This window comes from Belonocnema kinseyi, chromosome 3, assembly GCF_010883055.1.
Source record: "Belonocnema kinseyi isolate 2016_QV_RU_SX_M_011 chromosome 3, B_treatae_v1, whole genome shotgun sequence".
Lineage (NCBI taxonomy): Eukaryota > Metazoa > Arthropoda > Insecta > Hymenoptera > Cynipidae > Belonocnema > Belonocnema kinseyi.
Window position 1 is genome coordinate 139,171,807 of NC_046659.1, and position 23,319 is coordinate 139,195,125.

General features: G+C 28.3%; 1 protein-coding gene across 1 annotated transcript; it reads left to right on the plus strand.

Annotated features, from left to right (window-relative positions):
- Positions 1–22,868: 22,868 nt before the first annotated feature.
- On the plus strand, positions 22,869–23,081 carry LOC117169408 (drosomycin-like). Its single transcript, XM_033355777.1, has one exon. It carries the CDS (start codon positions 22,869–22,871, stop codon positions 23,079–23,081), a length of 213 nt encoding a protein of 70 aa, XP_033211668.1.
- Positions 23,082–23,319: the final 238 nt, after the last annotated feature.

Consider the following 23,319-nt stretch of genomic DNA (forward strand, 5'->3'; position numbering starts at 1 on the left):
AAATTAAATGATTGGGATAAAAAATAAATTATTTTGTTTAAACTGCAACTATATTGTTAAAAAATGTTCTTTTTTTACAAAATTAAAACACTTTGTTAAGTTTCATTTTTTCATTGAAATTATATTTCTATGGTTGTCAGATTTAAATATTTTGATGAAAATTCGTTTCATGCTTTGGTCGAAATATCAACTGGTACATGCTTTGTTAAAATTTGATTATTTTTGGTTGCAAAATCGATTTTTTAAATTAAATATGAACTATTTTGTACAAAAATAATTTTTTAATGAGGATTCATAATTGCAGTTAAAAAGTTAAAACAATATTTTACTAGAAAATTCATAGTTTTAGTTTGTAAATTCAACAATTTGGTAGAAAATAAAAATAAATTAGGTGAAAATTAATGTATTTGTTCAAAATTCGTTGTTTTTGGCAGAACATTAATCTTCTTGGTCGAGAATTCATCTTTTTAATTGAAAATTAAAAACATAGTTGAAAATTATTTTTTGTGTTAAGAATTATTTTCTTCTTATCTAAACATTTAACTGTTCCATCTTTGTTTAAATATTTATCTTTTTCAGATAAAAATTAATTCATTTGATTAAAAATCTCTGTATTTTTGGAGCCTTTGTCTTTTGTGTTAAGAGTATTAATCTTTGTGGCGACTGATTTATTTTTTTCAGTAAAAACTTAACTTTCTCGTTGAAAATTTATCTATTTAATTGAAAAGGTTGTTCTTTTTTCTATCAAATTATTTATTTTGGTTTAAAAATTCACTCTTTTTCTAAAAATTCCTTCTCCCTTAGTGGGAAATTAATTATTCGAACTGAAAATATGATTTTTCTTTTTACATTTTGGATCAAAATTCAAAAAGTGAGCGTAGTATGAATCACTATTTGCCTTGCCCTAGGTGGCTTGGCAAATTTGTTTCTCGCTTTACAATTGTTGATTTAAAATTTCACTGTTTTAGGTTGTTGAAAGGATGAGACTGATTTTAGTAGGTAAAAATGCTTCTGCATAAAAAACCCTAATTGCTTCAAATTTTATTAAATTTCAGAATGAAATTTAGAAAACTTTGGAAAATTATAGAAGGCTTATTAAAAAAAATTCCAAAGTACTTTAGAAATCATAAACAAAAGTTCTAGGTGTTTGAAAAGATTTTGAAGAATTTGAAAAATTGGAGAGAATTGTTAATGATTCTCAGGAATTTGAATTGATTTCAATAATTTAGTATGAGATTTTAAAGGATTGGAAATATTTTAGGGTATTTTTAAACATTCGAGATATTTCAAGGAGCTACAAAAATTCAAGACACTTCAAAGAATTTTAAATACAGTGAAACTCTACTATAGCGCCAATTTTGGGGCTGACGGTGTGTGGAAACAACTCATTTAAAAAGCTCCGCTTTTGTCTGTCCGCGTCTGTGTGCTCGCCTGAGTGACAACCGCTGACCCCGCGCATCCCGCGCAGCTCCTGTTACACCTACCTGCGACGTGGCGTCGATTCTCGGAAGGGCTATAGAAGAGAGGGCTTTTGAAGGGTTTCACTTTATTTGAGAATGGTTTAAAAGATTTCAAGGAATCTTCAATTTATTTTTATAACTTGAAGGAATTCGAAAGAATCCGAAAATTTCTAGAAGATTTATTGCAAAGTACTTTAGAAATATTAAAAAAGAGTTCTAGGTATTTGTAGATGGATCTGGCAGCACTTGAGCGAGCCGAACCCGACCGAAAAAAGAAGGCGATTGAACTCCCAAGTATATTGGCAGCGCCTTAAGACGGCGAGAAATTTGAACGGAAAGGTGAGTTGTTGTGCCGCGTAGTGCAGTTACCATAAATAAGGGTGTGAATATTTTAGGGGTGTCAGAGCTATTTATAGAAAATAAATGAAAAAAGAGAATTAAAAAAATAAATTTAATGGGAAGCAATAAAATGTATTAGAAGTTAATGGAATTCAATAAAATTCAATGGAATTTAATGGAATTTAATGGAATTCGAAAAAAATCTGTGAAAAAAATTATTGAAAATTGTTTGAACTTTGTGTAGACTCTGTAAATAAGTAGTTGCTACTTCAACAAAATTCAATGTATTGCAACGTAAATAAATAAAGTTCAACGAAATTAAATGGAACGCTATGTGGAACCTAACGTAAATTCTGATTTGAAATAAAGATAAGTTCAACGCTTGAATGGAAACCAGTAAAGGAATTTGCCCGAAGTTCAATGGCATTCAATAGCTTTTAATGTAATTCAATAGATTTTAATGACGGAATTTAATATAATTCGAAGGAATTAATTGGTATTCAATAAAATGAAAATAATTTTAAAAACTAAAAATTAAAAACAAAAAAACAAAAATCTTAAACAAATCAAATCATTTTCATACTTAAAGAGATAGGCAACTTCGATTCTCACGTAGAGTAGTGAAATTTGTATTAAATACTCCCGCTAAAATTATGCAATTTTTAGGTAAAGTATTACAATGAATAAATGAATTTCCTTATCTCGATCGTGAGATTGTAAAAATTAGTCCTTTTTTTCGTACTTTAGAGGGCAACCATTCCCCTTAATTTCATTCCAAATACGAACAAAGAAATTCCCTAATTTTTATTATTTTTATTTTTCGATTTTAACAGGTGCCGGGTTTGAGTTGAAATTTCCCATGTAAAATGCATGGGGAAAAATCACTTCTTTGACTTTTTAGAATCATTTTCTAGGGTTTTAAAAAATTTGAGTACCTAAAACGAGTACCTAAAAACTATCCTTGAAACAAAAACTGTCAATTCTTCATGAAATCGACCTTTCGAGCACTATATTCTCGTATTTTGTCACTTAAAATTATTACTATTGGTCTAGAGGCATATTTATTATCATTGGTTAATTATTTATTAATTATTTAAACAAATGTTATGAAAATTCGTTTTTCCCTAAAAATTATCACTATTGGTCTAGTGCAATATTCATTTACAATAGTTCATTCATTTTAAATTATTTAAACAAATACAATTTATTTGAATAATTTCTTTTTGAATTTTTTAAAAATAAAAATTATTGCTGTGTGTCTAGTGGAATATTTATCAGTGATAATTAAATACTGATTAATAATTAATTTATTAATAATTAATAAATCAGTTATATTCAAGTAATAATTCTTATTAATTTTTTTTTAAACAAAGTTAATCAAACAATGTTGATAAATATTCCACTAGACTAATAGTAATCATTTTTAGGGGGGAAAACGAATTTTCGAAGAACAAAATTATTTTTAAAAATTCCGTTTATTCAAATAATTAAAAATTAATAAACCAATGATAGTAAATTTTCCACTAGACCAATATTAATAATTTTAAGAAAAAAAGACGAGAATACATTGTGCAAAGGGTCGATTTCATGAAAAATTGACAGTTTTTGTTTTAAGGGTAGTTTTCAGGTACGCATGGGGGTGGGTTATGGGTGTCAAACATATATGTCTGATAGATGAAATTTTTCGTTGGATAATTCCTTACAGGCCCCCATACTTTCCCGCCACATTTTGTCAAACCCTAAAAAATTATTCTAAAATCTCAAAAAAGTGATTTTTCCCCATGAATTTCACATGGGAAACTTTAACTTGAAACCGGCACCTGTTAAAATAAAAAACTAGGAAATTTCTTTTTTCGGATTTAAAATAAAATGGGGGGGATCGTTTGCCCTCTAGCATGCAAAAAAATATTGCCATGCATTTTTGTTCCACCCTATTGCTCACATGACAACTTTTTACTAAACCTATACCTTTAGCAATGCTTTCTTTCCGAAAAATGTCAAGCTTTACTGCTTGAAAACCACTTTGAATTATAATAACCACATTTTATTATTTATTTTATGAATTATTTTATTTCAATTTTCGCGTGTTTATATATAGCTATATATGGTCCTTCAACTTAACTCAACTAACCGTTTGGAAAAAAAAATCATCAGACAGGGCCTTCAGGCGGATTCACATTAGCCCGATTCACACTTGTTCGAGATTCTTTGTTATGACGGAACAGAGCGCATTTTGAATTTATTTAAGACCATATTCTTTCAAGATTAAAACATTAATGTTATTATTATTAATCATTTTCGGGTAGGGCAAATATGTTTTAATTTAATTGTAAAATATGAGATTGATAAGGAAAAAAATAAACTTTTGGAAAAACTACACAAGAGACGCTGGGATGTCTAAAATACTGGGTGACTAAAACATGTATCGTTTTAATAAATTTACATCTTTACAACACATAATATGCATTCATATTGAAACACACGTACATATTTTTAGTTTTTTGTTTTTATAAGTCATCTTTTGTCTCTTATCTTTTTCCATACCGTGTGTCATTTTCCAAAAAATCTCATTCTTTAATTTTTAGTGTTACTTTGTACGACTAAAGCAAAAACTGCGCCTCCTCTAAAAAAAAAATCCTTAAAAATTTGCTGCTCCTTTTTGGATTAACAACTTTGTCTTGCCAATTTTTTCATAATTTGTATCACTTGTACAAAAAATTCAATTTATTTTTTATTTTAATTGTTGCTTTTTGACGAATAAAACAAAAACTAATTATCCTATAAATAAGCGATGCATAAAAAATTTGTAGCTCTTTTATAAGCTCGCCATTTTTGTTGGCTCATATTTTTCTTATCTTGCATAGTTTCGTTTTTTTTTATTTTGAAAATGCTATAACTTCGGTAATTTTTTTGTTATCAAATAGGGTAAATTGTTCGCATTTTCCTTTACTGTCAATAGCCGTACATTAAATTTTCTAATGTAAGAATTGCTTATAATATATAAATATAAATTCATTCCGTAAATGCATCTCATGATTTTTTCCACACGATGGTATGACCTTTATTAAAATTAAAAAAGAAGCTATAAGGGAATGAAATGACAGTGTCGAATTCTTTTTATATAAATTTATACTATACGGACTTTTCCCAAATTGTAATTATTAAAAAAATATATACTATAAAGAAAAAATGTAATTATTTACAAGAATTAAGTATAATCTTCCTTATCTAGTTTCGGTTTTTAATCGATATCATGCTGTTCAAAATACGAAGTGTTTACACTGTCGGTGCCGGTAAAAAAAATTGTCGATACCGGTAAAAAAATAAATTGTCGGTACCGGTAAAAAAAATTACTGGTACCAACAATTTTTTTTTACCGGGTTCTTTAGAAATCATATTTCCATCAAGGTAGCGGCAGAGCACTCGTATTCATGGAATTCGTGGAATTCATGAAATTCAAGGAATTCATTCAATTCGAGGAATTCATACAATTCAAGGAATTCATGAAATTCAATGAATTTATGACATTCAAGGAATTCATGCAATTTAAGGAATGTAGTGGCTAGTCTGCCGGCGCCAGCAACATTGTTGGTTGCCGGCCCCGGCAAGACTGCGTGTTGCCGACATTATCATTTCCCTTTTTTTTTCATTTTTTTTTAAATCGTGTACTGATGTATGTTGATAAGCTGATTACAAACCTGGGCATGAAAACACCTGAAAATATAATGTTCAGTTTTAAAACTTAAAAAAATTACGTTTATTATTTACGAAGTTTATATACACTATCTGCACCCCTGTGACTACTTTAAGAAATAATTTAAGGTCGCACCCCTACCCCTTTTCCAACAGTTTAGTTTTTGAGTTAAAAGGTCGCATTCTTTAGAACAAGGCTGGCTTTTAAATCTGAATGGATGAATTTGCAATAAGAATATTATTTTTTAATCAAGAAAGATGTTTTTCAAAACAAATAGCTTTAAAAAAAAATTCTCAAATTTAAAATTCTCAATTCTCAAAAACAAAATTTATTTGTGGCATAACAGTTGCATTTGCGATAAATTATTTGAATTTTCTCTCCAAAAAGGCAATTCTTTTAAAAGATAGTTGAATTTTCAAAAGGGAAAGATTAATTTCAAATCCAAAAGGACGAATTTTGTATCCAAAAGCCAAAAAAAAAATTGCACCCCCTTCCCTTAGTAAATATTTTTTCCAATGTCAAAATTTCTTTATGATAAATTTGTAGCCAATAAACTATTTTATATTAATAGTGAATTGGAAACTTTTGAAAGTACATTATCACTTTACAAATTAACTGAATAAAAATGTCAATATATCAAACAAACGAAGTAAAATAATTAATTACAAATAATAAATATTTTTGTAGTTTGAGAAAATAGATATTCATGATGTTATTTATCATGAAATTTAAATTAAACTCTAAAGTTACGATATAGAAGGCTTCGAATTAAGAATAGCTTTATACTTCAGAGAAATAACTTATAAAAAAAATTTAACTATTAGTATTGAAAATATTATAAATAGCAAGAAATAAATTCCTGGAAATGATTAAATGAAATTGTTCAGTTTTGAAGTAAAAATATCAATATATAATATTTGTTACTAGGTGGATGCTTTTTCTATTGGCTTCAAAACTAGATCAGAACAAGAACAAGGTCTCAAAAACCGAACTTCCTTAGGAAAAAGCATTCCAAACTTTTATTGTTGAAATAAGATAAAAAATATTATTAATAGGCACATAAAGATGAACCGAAAAAACAAAATTTACACATATGAAAACAGAGATATTGTAAAAGTAGCTTTTGAAATTTTGAAAAATGTATTTGATAAAGTAATCCTTTAATTAGAAATGTATACATTTTTTAATTGTAGTATTACGAAACTTAAGTTTTCCAATCTCAACCGCTTCTAATTTAAAATGATCTAAGCATTAAAACATTATTTTTACATCATCATCAGAGAAGGTATCAGATGGATGTAAATTCCCCCCTCCCCTTCTCGGTCAAATGTCCACGTTTTAAAACCCCTTGAATCCGAAAAAACCGCTTTTCGCGAATTCTTTTGTTTGTACAGCTATTAGTAGTATTTAGAAAATCGAACAATTTCTCCTAAAGATTTTTTAAAAATAAAAAATCACCGGATTTATGGCATTTTCAAAATTTTGAAAAACAAACCAAAATGAACTGTAAGATACAATAAAAGATGAATACACAAAAATTGTGCACCGAAAACAGTTCTACAGATTTGTCATTAATCACTTTTTCACAAAAAACGTAGTTTTTGTTTTATTTTATGAAAAAACATTAAAAATAAAATTGTTAGAGAATTCCCGGGTAAAAATGCTTCGACTTGAGTTTAACTTAAATTGCCCCTAATCAAGACATGCTGAATTCGAAAAATTCGACCTGACCATGTCTCAGTTTTGAGACGGAGCCAGACTTTAATTTATATCTTGGAGACAAATTTCTATGTCTTAAGACATAAATTTATCTCTTGGGTAATATTTTTATGACTCTAACACGAGTGGTTTATAACTTCGACTGTATACCTATCCTAACAGAAAGAGTCACTCTGGCTGTCATAAAAGCTAATCTTTGTTAATCATCAAACAATGTGGTATATTTTAATACAATATACATATATTCAATCAACTCATTTACTGATTTTAATTTTTATTATACTTTTTCGACGATGACACCGAAAATTTTGTTTGTTTTTACACATTTCTAACGGATTAGGAGATCCTTTTAGAAAGTTACAATTTTTATTGTTACGAGTATAAAGGAAATTTTTCAGGTTTATACTCTTTAAGACCCACAGATTCTGAATTTTCAAGTAAAAATTATATGATTTAATAATTACAAATTTTTCATTCATCAATTTTAATATCTTTTGTGAGCCGAAAAAAGTTCGACCATCTCATCCAAGACAAGGCTTGACTTCAGACATCTCTGGGAGACGAACTCAAGACGTAACCAAGTCGAACTCAAGTCGAAGTATTTTTATCTAAATTTGTTAAGAATAACTTTTTGATAGGACGCCTACTTTTTGTTTTAATCGTTGAAATCGTAAGAAATTAAATTGAATTAAATAAAATTCAAAATTAAATTTTTGGTTCAAATATTAAAAAATAACATCGAAAGTAAACAAATTAATTTTATGTAAAATGACAAAAGTGGCAATAATAGTGGCTACTAAAAATAAAAATCATTTCTGTTTAAAAATGTTAAGTATGTGAATTTGTTTTAAAAAAAAGTTGTATCACAATATCAATCGTAGAAAATACAAATTGTATTTGCTTAAAAGTTCACAGTAAGTAAAATCCTTTATAATGATTATAATATTACTATTAATGATAAAATTAGAATAAGTGATAGATTTAAATGCTGAAAATGCAAAAAATGTCAATTTCATCCAATAATTTGTTTACAAAAATTTTCAGTAATGTAATCTCTAATAAAAATTGTCTTTCATGAATATAGAATGCGGCCTAAGTCTATGTTCTTTTTGAGAAAATATCAATAAACAAAGTCAATTAGGTAGTAGGATTATAAAAAATTGTTTTTCGTCATCATAAATAAAATTATCTAATATTTTATTTTAAATTGAGCTAATTGAACTAAAAAAAATTTTACGATTCGAGATCCAAGTCCAAATTTAAATTCTTTTGGAAAATTACTTGTATCAGGTCTGAATTTTAATTTTCTTCTCGAAAATGTATTGTTTCAAGTTAGAATTATAATTATATTAAAAATTTTCTCTCTCAAGTCAGAGTTATAATTCTTTTCTTATTTTTATATTCTTCGCGAAAACGCCCAGGCCCAAGTCAAAATTGTAATTGGTTGGGAAAATCCACCGTCCCAAGACAGAATTGTGCTTCATTATTCATCTTTCCTAAGTTGAGGAAAGAGTGATCATTGTTTTGGAAAACTGCCTGAACCAGTTCAAAAATAATTTTTTTTTCTTAATTCTTTCTCAGGCTGGTTGCAAGTGAAAAAAAGCCTGTAAGTCATAGAATGCAGATTTCGTTGTTTAGTGAAGTGATATATTTTTAACTTTAAAGACAGAAATAAAATTAAACTAGAAAATGTAAAGTTATGTGTTTCAAAAAATGCAAAATTAATTGAATTAATTAAAATAATGCACAGTTACTCAGCTGAAAATAGTATAATAAAGCCACCATTTGTTTTTATCTTAGTTGGTCTTTTCGTGAATTATCATTATTTGAACGGTTTTAAGGAAGGTGACGAAATGAGAATGAGTGTGCTATAATGGCACATTTTATATTTTTTATTAGTATAATTTATTACATTATTTATTAGAGTAGCATAGTGTAATTTTTATCCACTTTCATTAATGAATGTGATGTTTATCAATTACATTTAATGGAATGATTTCAAATTTCATCCTAATTTTAAAAAATATTTTCTTTCCTTAAGTAAAATATAGTTTATGAACAACTGAAACATTTGAAGATACTGAAACTTTTTCCTGCCATTTAAGGCCAAAGAAATCATTTTGATCTAATTACAACTGCAAATCGTTTATTTGATTCTTTAAACAATTATTTAACATTCGTAACATTTTTATATAAATTATTTTATTCATGAACTATTAGACTTATAGTCAATTATTTATATTGTACCTTAAACATTGGCTGAGTTATATTAAATATGCAATAACAAATAGTTATGTTAAAAATATTTTACAAAATAAAATAAGGATCAGTTAATTAAAATGTTATGAAAATAAATTTAATGCTTCCGGTAAACCTAGACACGAGGCCTGAATCAAACAAGGTTAAATTTAAACAGGTGTGTTAATAATTACAATTTCCCCATTTGAAAGAAAAATAAATTAGAATAACGTTATCTTGACGGATGTGCTTTATTCTATTGGCAAATATGAAAAAAATCCTTCTATCTGATTTATTAAAGTTGAAAATCATTACAGAATATCTTTAATTTCACCAATTAAAAAAACGACTCGTAAATACGTTAAGAAGATTAATCTTGTGCCAAATGAGACACATTTTTCTTAATACCTATTAAACAAATATGACTATGAATAATTTTCTACCAAACACACGAGTTTTCAATAAAATAAATGAATTTTCTTTCAAAAAGATCAATTTCAAACGAGGCAGTTTAATTTTCCACCACAAATAAAATACTTCCATTTTGAGTTTAAGAAATTAGTTTTCAAGCGAATAAATTATTGTAAAAAAAAAAGATTAGTTTGTGAACCAAATTTAAAAATTATTCTTTAAAAAAATCCTGATGAAAATAATTGAATTATCAACCCGAGAACTCAATTTTCAAGTAAAATGATGAATCGAAAAATAAAAAATTTAAATTTTAAGTAAATAGTTAAACTTTCAATAAAATAAATTAACGGTAAAGCAAATAGTAAAATTTTCCAGTTATAATATATAAAAAAAAAATTGGGTAGATTTCTAACAATTTTAAAATATAAGATTTAAAAAGTGGAAAAAATTTTAGACAATAAAGTTAATTATTCTCGATTGAATAATATTTTATTTCTTTATATCTTGTTATTGAAAATTTATGTGTTTTTGTCATTTTAAATATTTTGTTAATTTTTTTGTTTTTCTTAAAAATTATTTTTAAATTAACAATTTAACTATTCCATTTTAGTTAAAAATCCCCCTTCCTTAGTTCAAAATTCATTTATTTCGTTTAAAACCTATTTACTGTCGTTTAAGATGCTTTTCATTGGAAAAAATACATTTATATTGGTCATTATTTCTAAATCGTTAAAATTATTAACCCCGGTGAAAAATAATGCTTAAAAGTCGCAAATTCTCATTTTGGTTGAAAATTAAATTATTTGGTGAATATTTTTTATTTGTTTTCGTTTGAAGACTGATCACTTCAGTTAAAAAATTATTTAACTGCTCAAAAATGTTGTTCTTCTTGGTAAAAAAATAAATCTTTTTATTTAAAAAATTTAATTATTTAATTTAAAATGAATTTTTTATCACAAATTGGAATATTCGTATTTTATTTTAAAACATACCGTTTTTAAAAAGAAATTAATGAATTTAGTTGTGAATTTATTCACTCTTGTGGAAAATGATTCTTCTTCAAAGAAATTTCACATTATGCTCGAAAATTATTTAGCTTGGTGAAGAAAAACTCTGTTAGGTGAAAGATTCGTATTTTGGTTGAAAATTAAGTTTTTTTTAGGTATTAAATTTTTTGGTAGAGAATTTGAAAAATCTGCGAGATATTTTGTTGGTTATTTCAAAATCATAAAAAATTTCAACTTTGGTAGAAAATTATTCTTATAGGAGCTAAATTCAATTTTTGGTTTGAAATTAAATTATTAAATTCTCATCATTTATCAAAAATTAGACGAGATTAAGGTCACACTGTTCTTTAACGTTGTTACTGTAAGGATACGTAACAGTTCTTGAATTCTATTATGCAACTAATAAAGAACATATATAGAATATAGAACTCATGTACGTAATTTTTACAAATTCACAAAAACTTTTTCCTCCAGATTATCTTTTTAGTTGTAAATTTTATTATTTGGTTCAAAATTTGACAATTTTCTAAAAAAGACATCATTTTGGTTGAAAATTCAACTTCTTTTTTTAAATTAGTGTTTTGTTCATATTTTGTTTCTGATAAGACAACTGAAATCCTTTTTGGATGAAAAATATTTCTTCTGAAAATATGTCTTTTTGAATTAAAATGTCTTTTTTCAGTATTAATATTGCACCTTCCTCGAAAAAATACAATTGTTTTGTTGAAAACTAAGCAATTTTCTGAAAAATGTACTCTTTGTTTAAAATTCCTACATTTTCTGTTGAAAAGTCAATTAAAATATTTTTGGATGAAAATTCTCAGTTTTTTTTCAATTTGTCTTTTTGGTTGAAAAATTCGCCTGCTTTAATAGAATTTTCATTTTTTCAACAAAAATGCATCTGCTTGGTTGAAAATTTAACAATCTTGTTGAAAAGTCATATTTTTTGGTAGAAAATTCTGCTGCTTTGTTGATAATTTAACATTATTGATAATTTTTTAAAATAAAAAATTCATATGTTCTAATATGCATTTCATCTTCTTGGATCAAAATGCGACTGTTTGGTAGATAATTCAACTATTTTGTTAAAAATTAATCCTTCTTAGTTGAACAAAATTCGAACTTTTAAATTAAAAATTCAATTTTTTTTCGTGGAAACTTACTTCTTATTTAAAAATTCAGATTTTGATTGCGGAAAAACAACTGAAATCGTTTTTAACCGAAAATTCCACTATGTTCTAATAATTAATCTTTTTGATTTAGAAATTTATATCTTTTTCAGTATAAATATCATTTTTTGTACGATAATTCAATTTTTTTGTTAAAAATGATTCTTCTTTGCTTGAGTCTTCAACTACTTTGTTTGAAAGATTTGGTTGAATCACTTTATTAATTTTAGCATTTGTATTTATATTTTTAGTTGAAAATTCATCTCTTTGATTGAAAGTTTAATGATTTTGTTGAAAAATAATCTTTTGAGATTGATAATTAAACTATTTGGGTAAAAGTTAAACTAAATAGTAAATTTTTAATTTGTTTATCAAAGGCTTATCACTTTGGTTTAATATGTAACTGTTTATTTGAAAAGCCTTTTTTTGTTTGAAATTAATTTTCTTGCTGAATTTTGAGCGGCGCATCGCTTTCTTCCCTTCTAGGCGGCGAAAAAATGCCCATTAACATATTGATTTTCAGAAGACAACTATTATTCGATTTTAACTTTTTTTAAAATAAAAACTAGTAAAATTTCGCTTCGAACTTCCATGCCTGATTTTTAAATTTTTACTTATTTTTTGTTTCTTTCAAAAAAAAAGTTTAATTTTTATCCAAGAAGATAAATTTCAAATTAAGAAAAAAATGTTCTAGTCAAAAGACAAATTTTCAACAAAATTATAACATTTTTATGAGACTAGTTGAATCCACAACCAAGAAGCTTAATTTTATACCGAAAAGATGAATTATAAAAACAAACTTCATAAACTTTCAACCGAATATGTGATTTTTTAAACTAAAAAAAGACAGCAAAACTGTTGAATTCTCAACTAAAAAGATCAATCTATAACCGAAAAGTTAATTTTTTACTAAAAAATACGAATTCTAAAAATAACACCAATGCGTCAGCTTTAGATATTATGAAGATTTATAATTTCAGTTAAAAATTCACTTATTTGGTTAAAAATTGTGCTACCTTGTTAAAAATTGTTCCCATTTCGTATAATGTCATTTCTTAGATTTAAAATTCAAGAATCCCATTTTTGGCGAAAAATGTCATTAATTTTTTTAAACAATTTATTCTAAAATGAATGTCTTTTAGGTTTGAAAATTAATCTTCTGGGAAGAAAATTATTCGCTCGATTAAAAAATCAACTTTTTGGTTAAAAATTCATTTTAATTTTGTATGAAAATTGAATGTTATTCTTTCAATTTTTTTGTCATTTGTTGCATTCGTAGCATTTCAATTCTTTCCAATAGGTGAATTTGTTAATTAACTGTGCATTTTTCAGTGACGACAAAGTGATAATGAATTTTCATTGACGATGAAAAAAATCGCGATCTTGTTTTTGAGTTCGGATTTTTCAATTGGATAGTTTAAAGTATTTAAAAAGCTTTGTTTCTATTCTAGAATTTGCAGGAAAATGTGTGGTTAAGATTTCAACAAATTTATTTTTCACATCCTTGATTAAAAATCGTTATAAATAATAATTTTCGTTCGAACTTTTCAGGGCTTTGAAATAACCTTCTTCCAAAAATTTTAAGACAAGTATCTGCGTTTCAAGGAAAAACCTGAATTTGACTATTCTATTATCTTTAATAATGTTTTTTTTCTTATTTTTATCAATAACCTTTAATGTTTCTAACATTTATTAATATGGCTGAACAATAAAAAAACCTGTCTCTCAGAATTACTGTTAGATAGCTTTTAACAAAATTTTAAAGAACATGAACAATCGGGGAAATCCAGTAAACTTGCTTTCTTAAAAATTAGTATTTAAGCCTAACATCGAATAACACCTTAAAGAACAAAAATGTTACTTTTTCCCGTTCCTCATGAAATTTCTTTGACCTAATTGTCAACAAATCTAAAAGAAAATTCCAAAATACGTGAACCTGAAAAACTTTCTTTCTTGAAACAAAAATTTTAATAACAAAGCGTATTTTCTGACAAAAAAGGCAGCCTTTTTGATTCCTCTTTAAATTTCTATCACATAGCTACTAACAAAAAGAAGAAAAAAAAGTGAGCACTTACGAAACTTACCACAATTTATTTCTGGAAAATTATACAACAACTAAACATTCGAGAAGACAACCTAAATCTTTTTATTGCAAATTTTTGAACAAGATTAAAATAACACAACACCTACAAAATTACTAAATTTTAACCAAATTCATCGAAAGACATTTTCCCATACATTCTATGCCGGATCATTTATTACAAAATCGATAACAAAATTTAATTTTCTTTTTATGTTTTACATTTAAAGAATAGTCGGGAAACCAGGCGAACCTTCTTCTTGCCGAGTTTGTTAGCAGGATTAAAATAGACCGTATATTTTCTATGAAAGAAGTCACTTTTTTCGTTTCCTCGCATAATTTCTGTCACATAAATTGGAAAAAAGTTAACAAAAAACTGGAATTTTGGAAAAAGTTTGTATCAAAACAAAAATTCACAAAAAAAACTCTTTTCTAGCAACAAAGATAATTTTTTTCTTTTCTTTGCTCAGATTCTTTTACGTGTAAGGAAAACGAACCAAAAAATAAAAACAGAAAATTCGCAAATCCTAGCGAACTTTTAAAAAATATTTTTTCTAGCAATATTAAAATAATAAAACGCCTGATCTTGCCACGAAAATTACTCATTTTTATCCTGCGATGATTCATTAATAAACCAAAAACAACACATAACTTTTTCAACCACCGGAAGTCACCCGTTTATCTATTTTTACTGAAATTCAGCTAAATTTATTGCAACATAACCAACAGAAGAACTTAAAATTTGCAAAAGTGTATTACTTTAGTAAAAATTTCTGTGTCCATCAGTGGTTCACTAAAAATCCAAGTTGGTTTATATTTCACAAAATGTACTTGTTTTTGAGAGAAGAAATATTTAGACTGGATTATTTTTTAAGCTAATGACAGATGTGTCCACTTTTTAAAAATTACACTGTAAGACAATTCCGAAAGATAAAAATGATGATTTTGCTTCGGATATACAGGGTGGACACGCTGAGGCTTACACACATGGCGAGTTGAATGCTACTCGAATTGCACAACAGCAGGGGAGAAGCCATTATACCGGGATATTTTCGTATTTCGCGCCTTTAAAGTTACATTCGGGTCTGCCATTCGGCCAAGTCCGTGCATCTTCGGATCAAGTTTATGATAATTTCTATGGTTGCGTTCGAAACTTCAAACGGTTATGTTCAGATTCACATGTTTGCCATAATCGCTGTCAGTAAATGTAGGCAATGTTAATTTAAAGTTTACGCATGTAATATTTCATACACTTTATTTGAAACATATCCTTTCTATTCATAAAATACCTTTTTTGTGCAGTAAAAATAAGCGTTAAACACCATTCACTCTTCGCCCACTGGAACCTATATTGTTTTGACTCTTGTATCCGTTTGAAGTTTCAAACGCAACCATGGAAACTATCATAAACTTGATCCGAAGATGCACGGACTTGACCGAATGGCCAATCCGAATGCAACTTTAAAGGCGCGAAATATGAAAATACCCCTGTATAATAGCTTCTCCCTTGCTGTTGTGCAATTCGGGTAGCATTCAACTCGCCATGTATGTAAGCCCCAGCGTGTCCACCCTGTAGAACAGTTTCTGGTAAGTCATGAGTGTCCGTGCTACCCGACTCTTCCCTGTATCAGTTACGACATTTAAAAGAAATAAACGAAAATGAAAACATGAAAACCAAACAACGGACGATACAGAGAATGTAAAAAAACGTTCATTTTCGGAAGCTCTACAAGATTATCATGACAACTTTTTGAATTTTCTTGAACAATCGAAATTTTTAAGCTTGATCATACAAAAAAAATAAAAAAACCCATTTTGCGGAAAAACTATGCAGGAAACGAAAATAGATGAATGAAGAAAAATTATGCAACCAAAATCGGTTTGCAGTTTGGCTTTATATCACTTTTTGATGTAATTAGCCGTTTTTGTTTCATTCGTAAAAATCATCATTAAAAATAAAACAATTACATTTTTAGATAGACAAAACAAGCTACGAGAAAAATAAAAAGACAAAAGTTGTGCACCCAAAAAAAGAGCTACAAGTTGGTTATTATACGTCCAAGTATGGCAATCATCATTTGTTAATAAATAAAATCACTAGAGATATTTTATTCAGATATTACGGTATGAAATAAATTTCGAATAAGTAGAAGAAGCATTTGCACACAAAATTTCTCTTTGAATTAATTCCAAAGGATATTTTAACATCCCTTAAAACTTTTGTTTTTAATTATTTTTAAGTCATTTCTTACACTGATATTTTAAACAAAACATCTCTTGTGTTTTTGTACATTCGGGAATGCTGTTTTCCTGGTTCAAAGACAGATTCTGGCTCTGCCCGTTTTTTCTACTTATTTGAAAATAATTTCATACCGTAGTAATTGCATAAAAAGTCTGTAATGCTTTTAGTTACTAAGAAATTATTATTTCCATACTAGGATGTTTAATGTTTGAAAACACAAAAAAAAATGCTATATATCCAAAAAAATTTTAATCCTGGGTAGGAACCTTTCGCTTTGGTTAGTTTTATCGTCAGAATTTGAAACTTCTAGCCAAATATATCAAAGAGGTTTTGAGAAAGAAACATCTAGAACCTGCTCTGCAGGTTTGAAAATACAAGCAAAAATTTGATTTAGATTTTTTTTAGAAATAGTCAGTTACTTTACATTTGGTATTTTGGCTTGCGGAAATAGTAAAGTCATCCTTAGATATCAATCCTGTAAAATAAAATTGAAATAATTTTATTGTAATCAAATTTGATTTACCTGAAAGGTATTAAATAAAAAAACATTCAGAATGAAATTCAGGATAAATTATACAATAACATGATTTCCTATTGATAAAAACTCGTTCAAAATTGAACAAACTTTTTCGACGGATCTATTTCAGAGACGTGAAAAAAAAACAAGGTGAAATCGATAAAGTGTGTAAATAATTCAGCATCATGATTCTGATGCAACATAACTTGAAGAAAAACCTTCCTGTATGTGACATAGTCTACTTAAAAGTATCACAATGAACTTCCCGGTGTTTCTAAACTCTTACAAAATCGCAATCTTTTTACGTAACTTATCAATGTATTACTATTCATAGTTTTGTAATTTTTTAAGCTAAAATTTATATTTAGTACAAAAAAAATTATATAATTTTCACTAAGTAAACAGTTTTATTATTTTCGCTCCAAAAAATATAAAAAACCAAAAAAATGTCATGAACAAAAATTTTTCTATGAATTTTTGTCCATCCATTTTTTTATAACTAATGTTATTTTTTCCAAAAATCTTATTTTTAATTTTATTTTTTACGATTAAAACCAAAATTGCACTTATTATCCAAAAATAATTTATAACAAATTTGTAGCTATTTTTTGGGTGAACAAAAACTGTCTTGTCTAATTTTTTTTCTTAGCTTATGTCGTTTGTCCAAGAAATTATTTTTTATTACATTCTTATCCTAATTAGAACTTATTTATTTCATGTAAAATTTCAGTTTGTCTTTTTTCATCAAATCTCTACGTTTTGAGACTGTGTCTGCAGTCTGTAGTCTGCAGTCTGTATTCTGTAGATACGATAACTTTTGAAAAATTGATCAAATTAGATTCTGCTATGGTACACTTTTTCAAGGCATAAAAAGAAAGAAAAAGTTCGTAAACCAGCTATTTTGGATCAAAATTCAAAAAATAAGCGGGTTTTCGAAATTTTTCAAAAACCAAATTTTTTCAGATTTTAAAACTCTATGAACGGTTATTCATAGAATTTAAAAGCCCAAATAATTGATAGAAATGACTTTTTTCTATAAAAAGAAAATGATCAGAGTAAGAGCATTTTCAAAATAAAAAAAAAACTAAAATGAAGATTTTAAGCCAAACAGCGCATGATATGAAAAAAGTCAAGGAAATAAAAACGTTAATTTTTAAAAGCTCTACAGGATTATGATAAGAACTTTTTTAATTTGGTCGAAAAGTTGAACATTACAAATTTCATCGTAACAAAAATAATTAAAAATCCAAAAATTACATTTTTTGGTCAAACTATGCAAGATACGAAAAAAATGAAAAAGCTAAAATTGCGCGCTCTGGAAAAAACTATAAATCTACAATAAATCACTTTTCAATAGGACGCGTTATTTTTGTTTTTAGTCGTAAAAGAACAACAGTATATATAAAAAAAATAAAATTTTTTAGGTCTAACGACACGAGCTTAGAAAAAAAAGTAGACAAAACATTTTCATCCAAAAAAGAGCTAGACTTTTTGATATGACACGTAGTTTTTGCTTCAGTCGTAAAAAATAACATTCAAAAGAAAAATATTGAATTTAAAAAAAAAGGACACAAGGTATAAACTAAAATTAACAGAGAAAAGTTGTTCGATCTATAAATTTATTATTCATTATTTTTCGATAGGACGAGTAGACTTTTTTCAATCTGGAAAAATAAGATTGAAAATAAAAAAATTAAATTTTTGGAAAAAAGACAAAAAAATAAGAAACAAATATAAAAATAATCATGGTAAATACAATTTGTTCTTTATTTTGCAATTTTTAATGAGCAATCCCAGGCAGGGTTACATAAAAAATGTATCATACTTGATATAAAAGTGTTGTGTATTATATTAAAAAGTTGGCATGTTGGAGAAAATCGAGTGCGAAGCACAAGATACGTGATGAGAATGTGTTCGTTAAAGCCCAAAGAGCTTTAACAAAAGAGAGTTCAAAATTACCAAATACAGTTGTCGGCCCGTTGACCTTTGATTTTAAAAGGTTTGCACAGGAATGTGCAAAAATATAGAGACCGAGCGCGTCGCGCGAGGTAAATATATAATCGAGCGCGAAGCTCAAAATAATTGTACAATCGTGATCTGCACGCTCGGCGCGAAAATTGTAATTCTGTTAGAAAACTCCTTTCAGATCTGAATTACATTTTTTTCCAAAAAGCTACTGCATCAAATCAAAATTATAATTTTTTTTTGAAATTTACTCTTATAATTCGGAATTATACTTATTTAAACAAATTTCGTGTGGCATGTCTAAATCATAATTCTTTTAGAAGATGGACGGTTGCAAGTGAAAATTGTACATCTTTTTGAAAATTCTTTATTTAAGATCTGAATTATAGCTTTTTTATTGAGAAATATTCGGTTCCAAGTCAGAATTATAATTCTTCTTGGAAAGTTTTCTCTTAAAATTTACAATTATGGTTATTTTTGAAAAATCGCTGTTTCTAGTCAGAATTAAAACTATTTCGAATATTTTTTTGTTCCATGTCAGAATCATAATTCTTTTGGAAAATTCTTAGTTCTTATCATAATTATAGTTTTTCTTCCTCCAAATATTTTGATTTTTATTAACAAAAATATTTTCCACAACATCGCAGTAGTATATTTCAAGATACTTCCAATAATTACAATTATTGGGCGAAAACCTGTTAATCTCGCTAATAATCTCTTCTGAACTTTCGAAATTTCAATTAAAACTTGACTTGATTATTTAATTGTTTTTTCATATAAATATTAGATGCCGCACGAATAGCACGGTTAAAACCCGTCAAAGTGCCAACTTTTCCAAATCGTTTTCACTAGAAATAAAATAATCTCATGAATGAGACGTTCAACCTTTTTGCCTCTTCGTCCTCCAATTTAATACATTCGATAATTTTAAATATTCTCTTACTTTAATTTTTAATATTTTGAACAGCAGGATATCGATTAAAAACTGAAACGAGATAAGGAAGATAACACTTAATTTTCGAGAATAATTAGATTTTTTTCTTTAAAGTATATATTTTTTATTTCAAATTCTTTTGAAAAAGAACAAAAACCCAAGGACCAAATTTCGACCACAATGAACAAACAAAAAAAAAAGAAAACTCCTATTGTAATATGAAAAACAAAATAATTTCATTTTTATTATCTCTCCCGCAAATTACTTTTTTTCACATTACAATAGCAGTTTTATTCACAAAAAACAACATTGAAAATAAAAAAATAATTTCTTGAACGAACGACATAAGCTACGAAAAAAAATATCACCAACCTTGTTGCCTCAAAAAATAGCTAAAAGTTTATTATAAATTATTTTGAGATGAAAAGCGTAATTTTGGTTTTGTTCATACAAAAAAATTAAAAATTAAATTATTGGACAACCGACATAAGTTATGAAAAAATGCATAGGCAAAAGTTCATAAAACAATTTTTGTTCATGACAGAACATGTTTTGGAGAGAAAATAATTTAAAAATTTACTTAGGGCAAAAAATATAACTTTTTTTAGTGTTTCAATCTACACCTCTCTTTATTATTTATTGTTTATTTATTATGAATGTTTCTTTTTTGCAAAGTGAAATATTATTATACTATGTAGAAATTTTACTATTCAATATTATTAATTTATGCCTTTGCCCCTTCTAGAAAAATAGCGCAACTGTTTCTGGTATTTTAACCATTAAAAAGAAACATATTTTTCAAAGAAACAAATACTTAAATGTAATTATTAGTAACACCTTCAGTTTTAAAAAGAATTGCAATTAAACATTTCAAGAATTTTAAATTTTAGTTTGATTTTTTGTTATTGAGACTAAAGTATAAACCTAGCTATAAAATATTCAATCAAAGTGATTAATTTTGACAGGAAAAAAACAGAATTATCTTGTCAACTTATCTAAAAATTAATTCATATGTGATGTCACATATTATACCCTCCTGCAACCGGCTGTCAATCACCAAATTTTTTCGGCGGGAGGGGATTTTCTTATCCGGGTGGATTGTATCAAGCAGGTATATAAACGCTTCTAAAAAATAGGAAGTCAGTTGTTAGGAAGAAGCATAATTTTGCTGTCTACGAAGTAATTCAGATTATTTTTTACTAAGGTAGGAAAAAGTAGAAGATGAAGCTTCTAATTCTTCTGTAACCCCTCGCTCTTTTTGCCTTGCCTTTCTCGCTTTGCCTCGCACGCATACTCCTACTTTTTGCCTTACCCCGCATTGCCAAACTCTGCCTCCGCGGTGCATTCCTAATACTTGTCTACTATTTGCAATATTTACAGCGAATTTATTTCTACTCCCTCTCTTCTTTACAACCTTCTTCATTCCTGTTTCTTCTTGCTCCATCCTGCTCTACTTTTCTATCTCACCTTAGACCCACTTCACCTATGCTGCCGCCCTTTTGTCACACCTTTTATACACCAATACCCTCATGCTTATCCCACGAATTTTCACCCCTCACAATTCTCCAATCAATCTTCCGCACCCTTGCATAATCCTTCCCAGACGATTGACCCATTATCTCCCCTCCAGGTATACAGGCCTTACCAAAACCCTACGTGCAACCACATATCATATTTGATACAAGCTCCTGACTTTATTTCTCTTCTTTCGCAAAAAATATTGTGCTCTTTCCCTTGGCACAATCCAGCCATAATTCCAATTAAATCTTCACTCTCATATTTTCTTCTCCCCTGCTGCCTTCTCTCTCTCTCTCTCTCTCTCTCTCTCTCTCTCTCTCTCTATGCCGTTCTTCTTAACCACATCATACATATCCTACTCTCCATTTTCCCGTTACCTTTCTTGTTCTTAATTTTCCACCAATACTCCCTAACCAGTTTACGGCAACCTTCTTCCAAAAATTTCTTTTTATACTAACATACCTAACTTTATGTTAAAATCCCTAAGCTTGTTCTCCCTGTCTCTCTCATCAGAATATAATTACGTATATTCCTTGGCAATGCAATAGTTCACTTTGCACACCTCCATTCTATATAGTTACACTATCAACACCTGCTTCGAACCTACTGAGAATCGTCATTCAACTGCACCTCCTGTCCCTCAGTCGTTATTCTGCACCCCTCATCCTTCTTCCTAATATCTCAGCCCTGAAACGATTCTTTCAAAAACTTCCTCCACACGTTACTCCTTATCTTCTCTCCTGTACCAACCATATGTTTCAAAGTCTCGTTTATTATCGTACACAGATCCCCTTCTGCTTTAACACCTCTAAACTTCTCTTCTAGATCTTTCTCCCTTTTTCTGCTTTTTCTTCTAACACATCACCCTGAACTCCTTCATCTCTACGTATTCCCATCTCTTCGTAGTTCCCTCTTTTTTCTTCCTTTATTCCCTACTCATTTTCCTATGCATCATTGTACACTCCATATCCCACAACGGTTTAACCATTCCTTGATTCCTCTTATTCAATACCTTCCTTTACACACACCTATTTACCTTTTATAATCTTCCGCACCACTCCCAATGCTCCTGATATTGCTCTATATTCTCCCTGGTCCAGCTCACCCTCATCCTCCTAAAAACTTCTTTCTCACCCTGTCTTCTACCTTCTTCCCCTTTTATCCACCACCCTACTGGCCTTTGGTCGGATTCCTTAATAACATACTCTATCCCTAACCTACATTATAATTCTCCCACTAGTCAATCATTCTTCAGTCTGACTGTCACCTAGAGCCTCCAACTATATCCCCTTCCTCTTTACCCACGTCGCTACCAGTACTAGTGTTTTTTAAAACAAGAACACCGTTTTTCTTAAATGACTCCATATCGCAATTTTCTCCAGACATTCTTGACTGTTTCGCTTCCTCTTCTGTATCTAGAGATCTTCTCCCTAACCTGTAGTAGACACTATCTTCCACGCTTTCTCGCTTCCTTTGTTTACTCGGTTAAGATTTTTATCAATAAAACCTAATTACATAATATTATCAACATTCTTTTCCAGATAAAAATCAGTGCCATTGTAAAATTATCTAAAAATGAGGGGAATACTTTTGATCTCAGTTCTGGCATTCATTATTATGGCTTTCGGCATCGAGACCATAATGGGCGATTGTCCGTCAGGAGTGTATCGTGGTCCATGTCTCGCATGGGATGGTGACACCTGTCGTCGCGTATGCAAAGAGTCAGGTGCAACAAGTGGTCACTGCTCTGCATCAACCAAATGCTGGTGTGAAAACGGAGGATGTTAGGTGGGGTAATACCTAGTGAAACAATTATAAAATAAACACTATATTTTTAAAATATAATAAAATATTGTCTATCAATTATAGCTGACCACAGTACCAACGCCCCCTCAAGTACCAACAACTCTATCAGCATATCAAAGATTGTTTTTTAAAGAAAAGCTGCTCAAAAGACCACCGTTTCTAAAATTTTCACTCTACATGATTATTTTCAAATTATAAAATGTTGCTGGAGGGCCACATT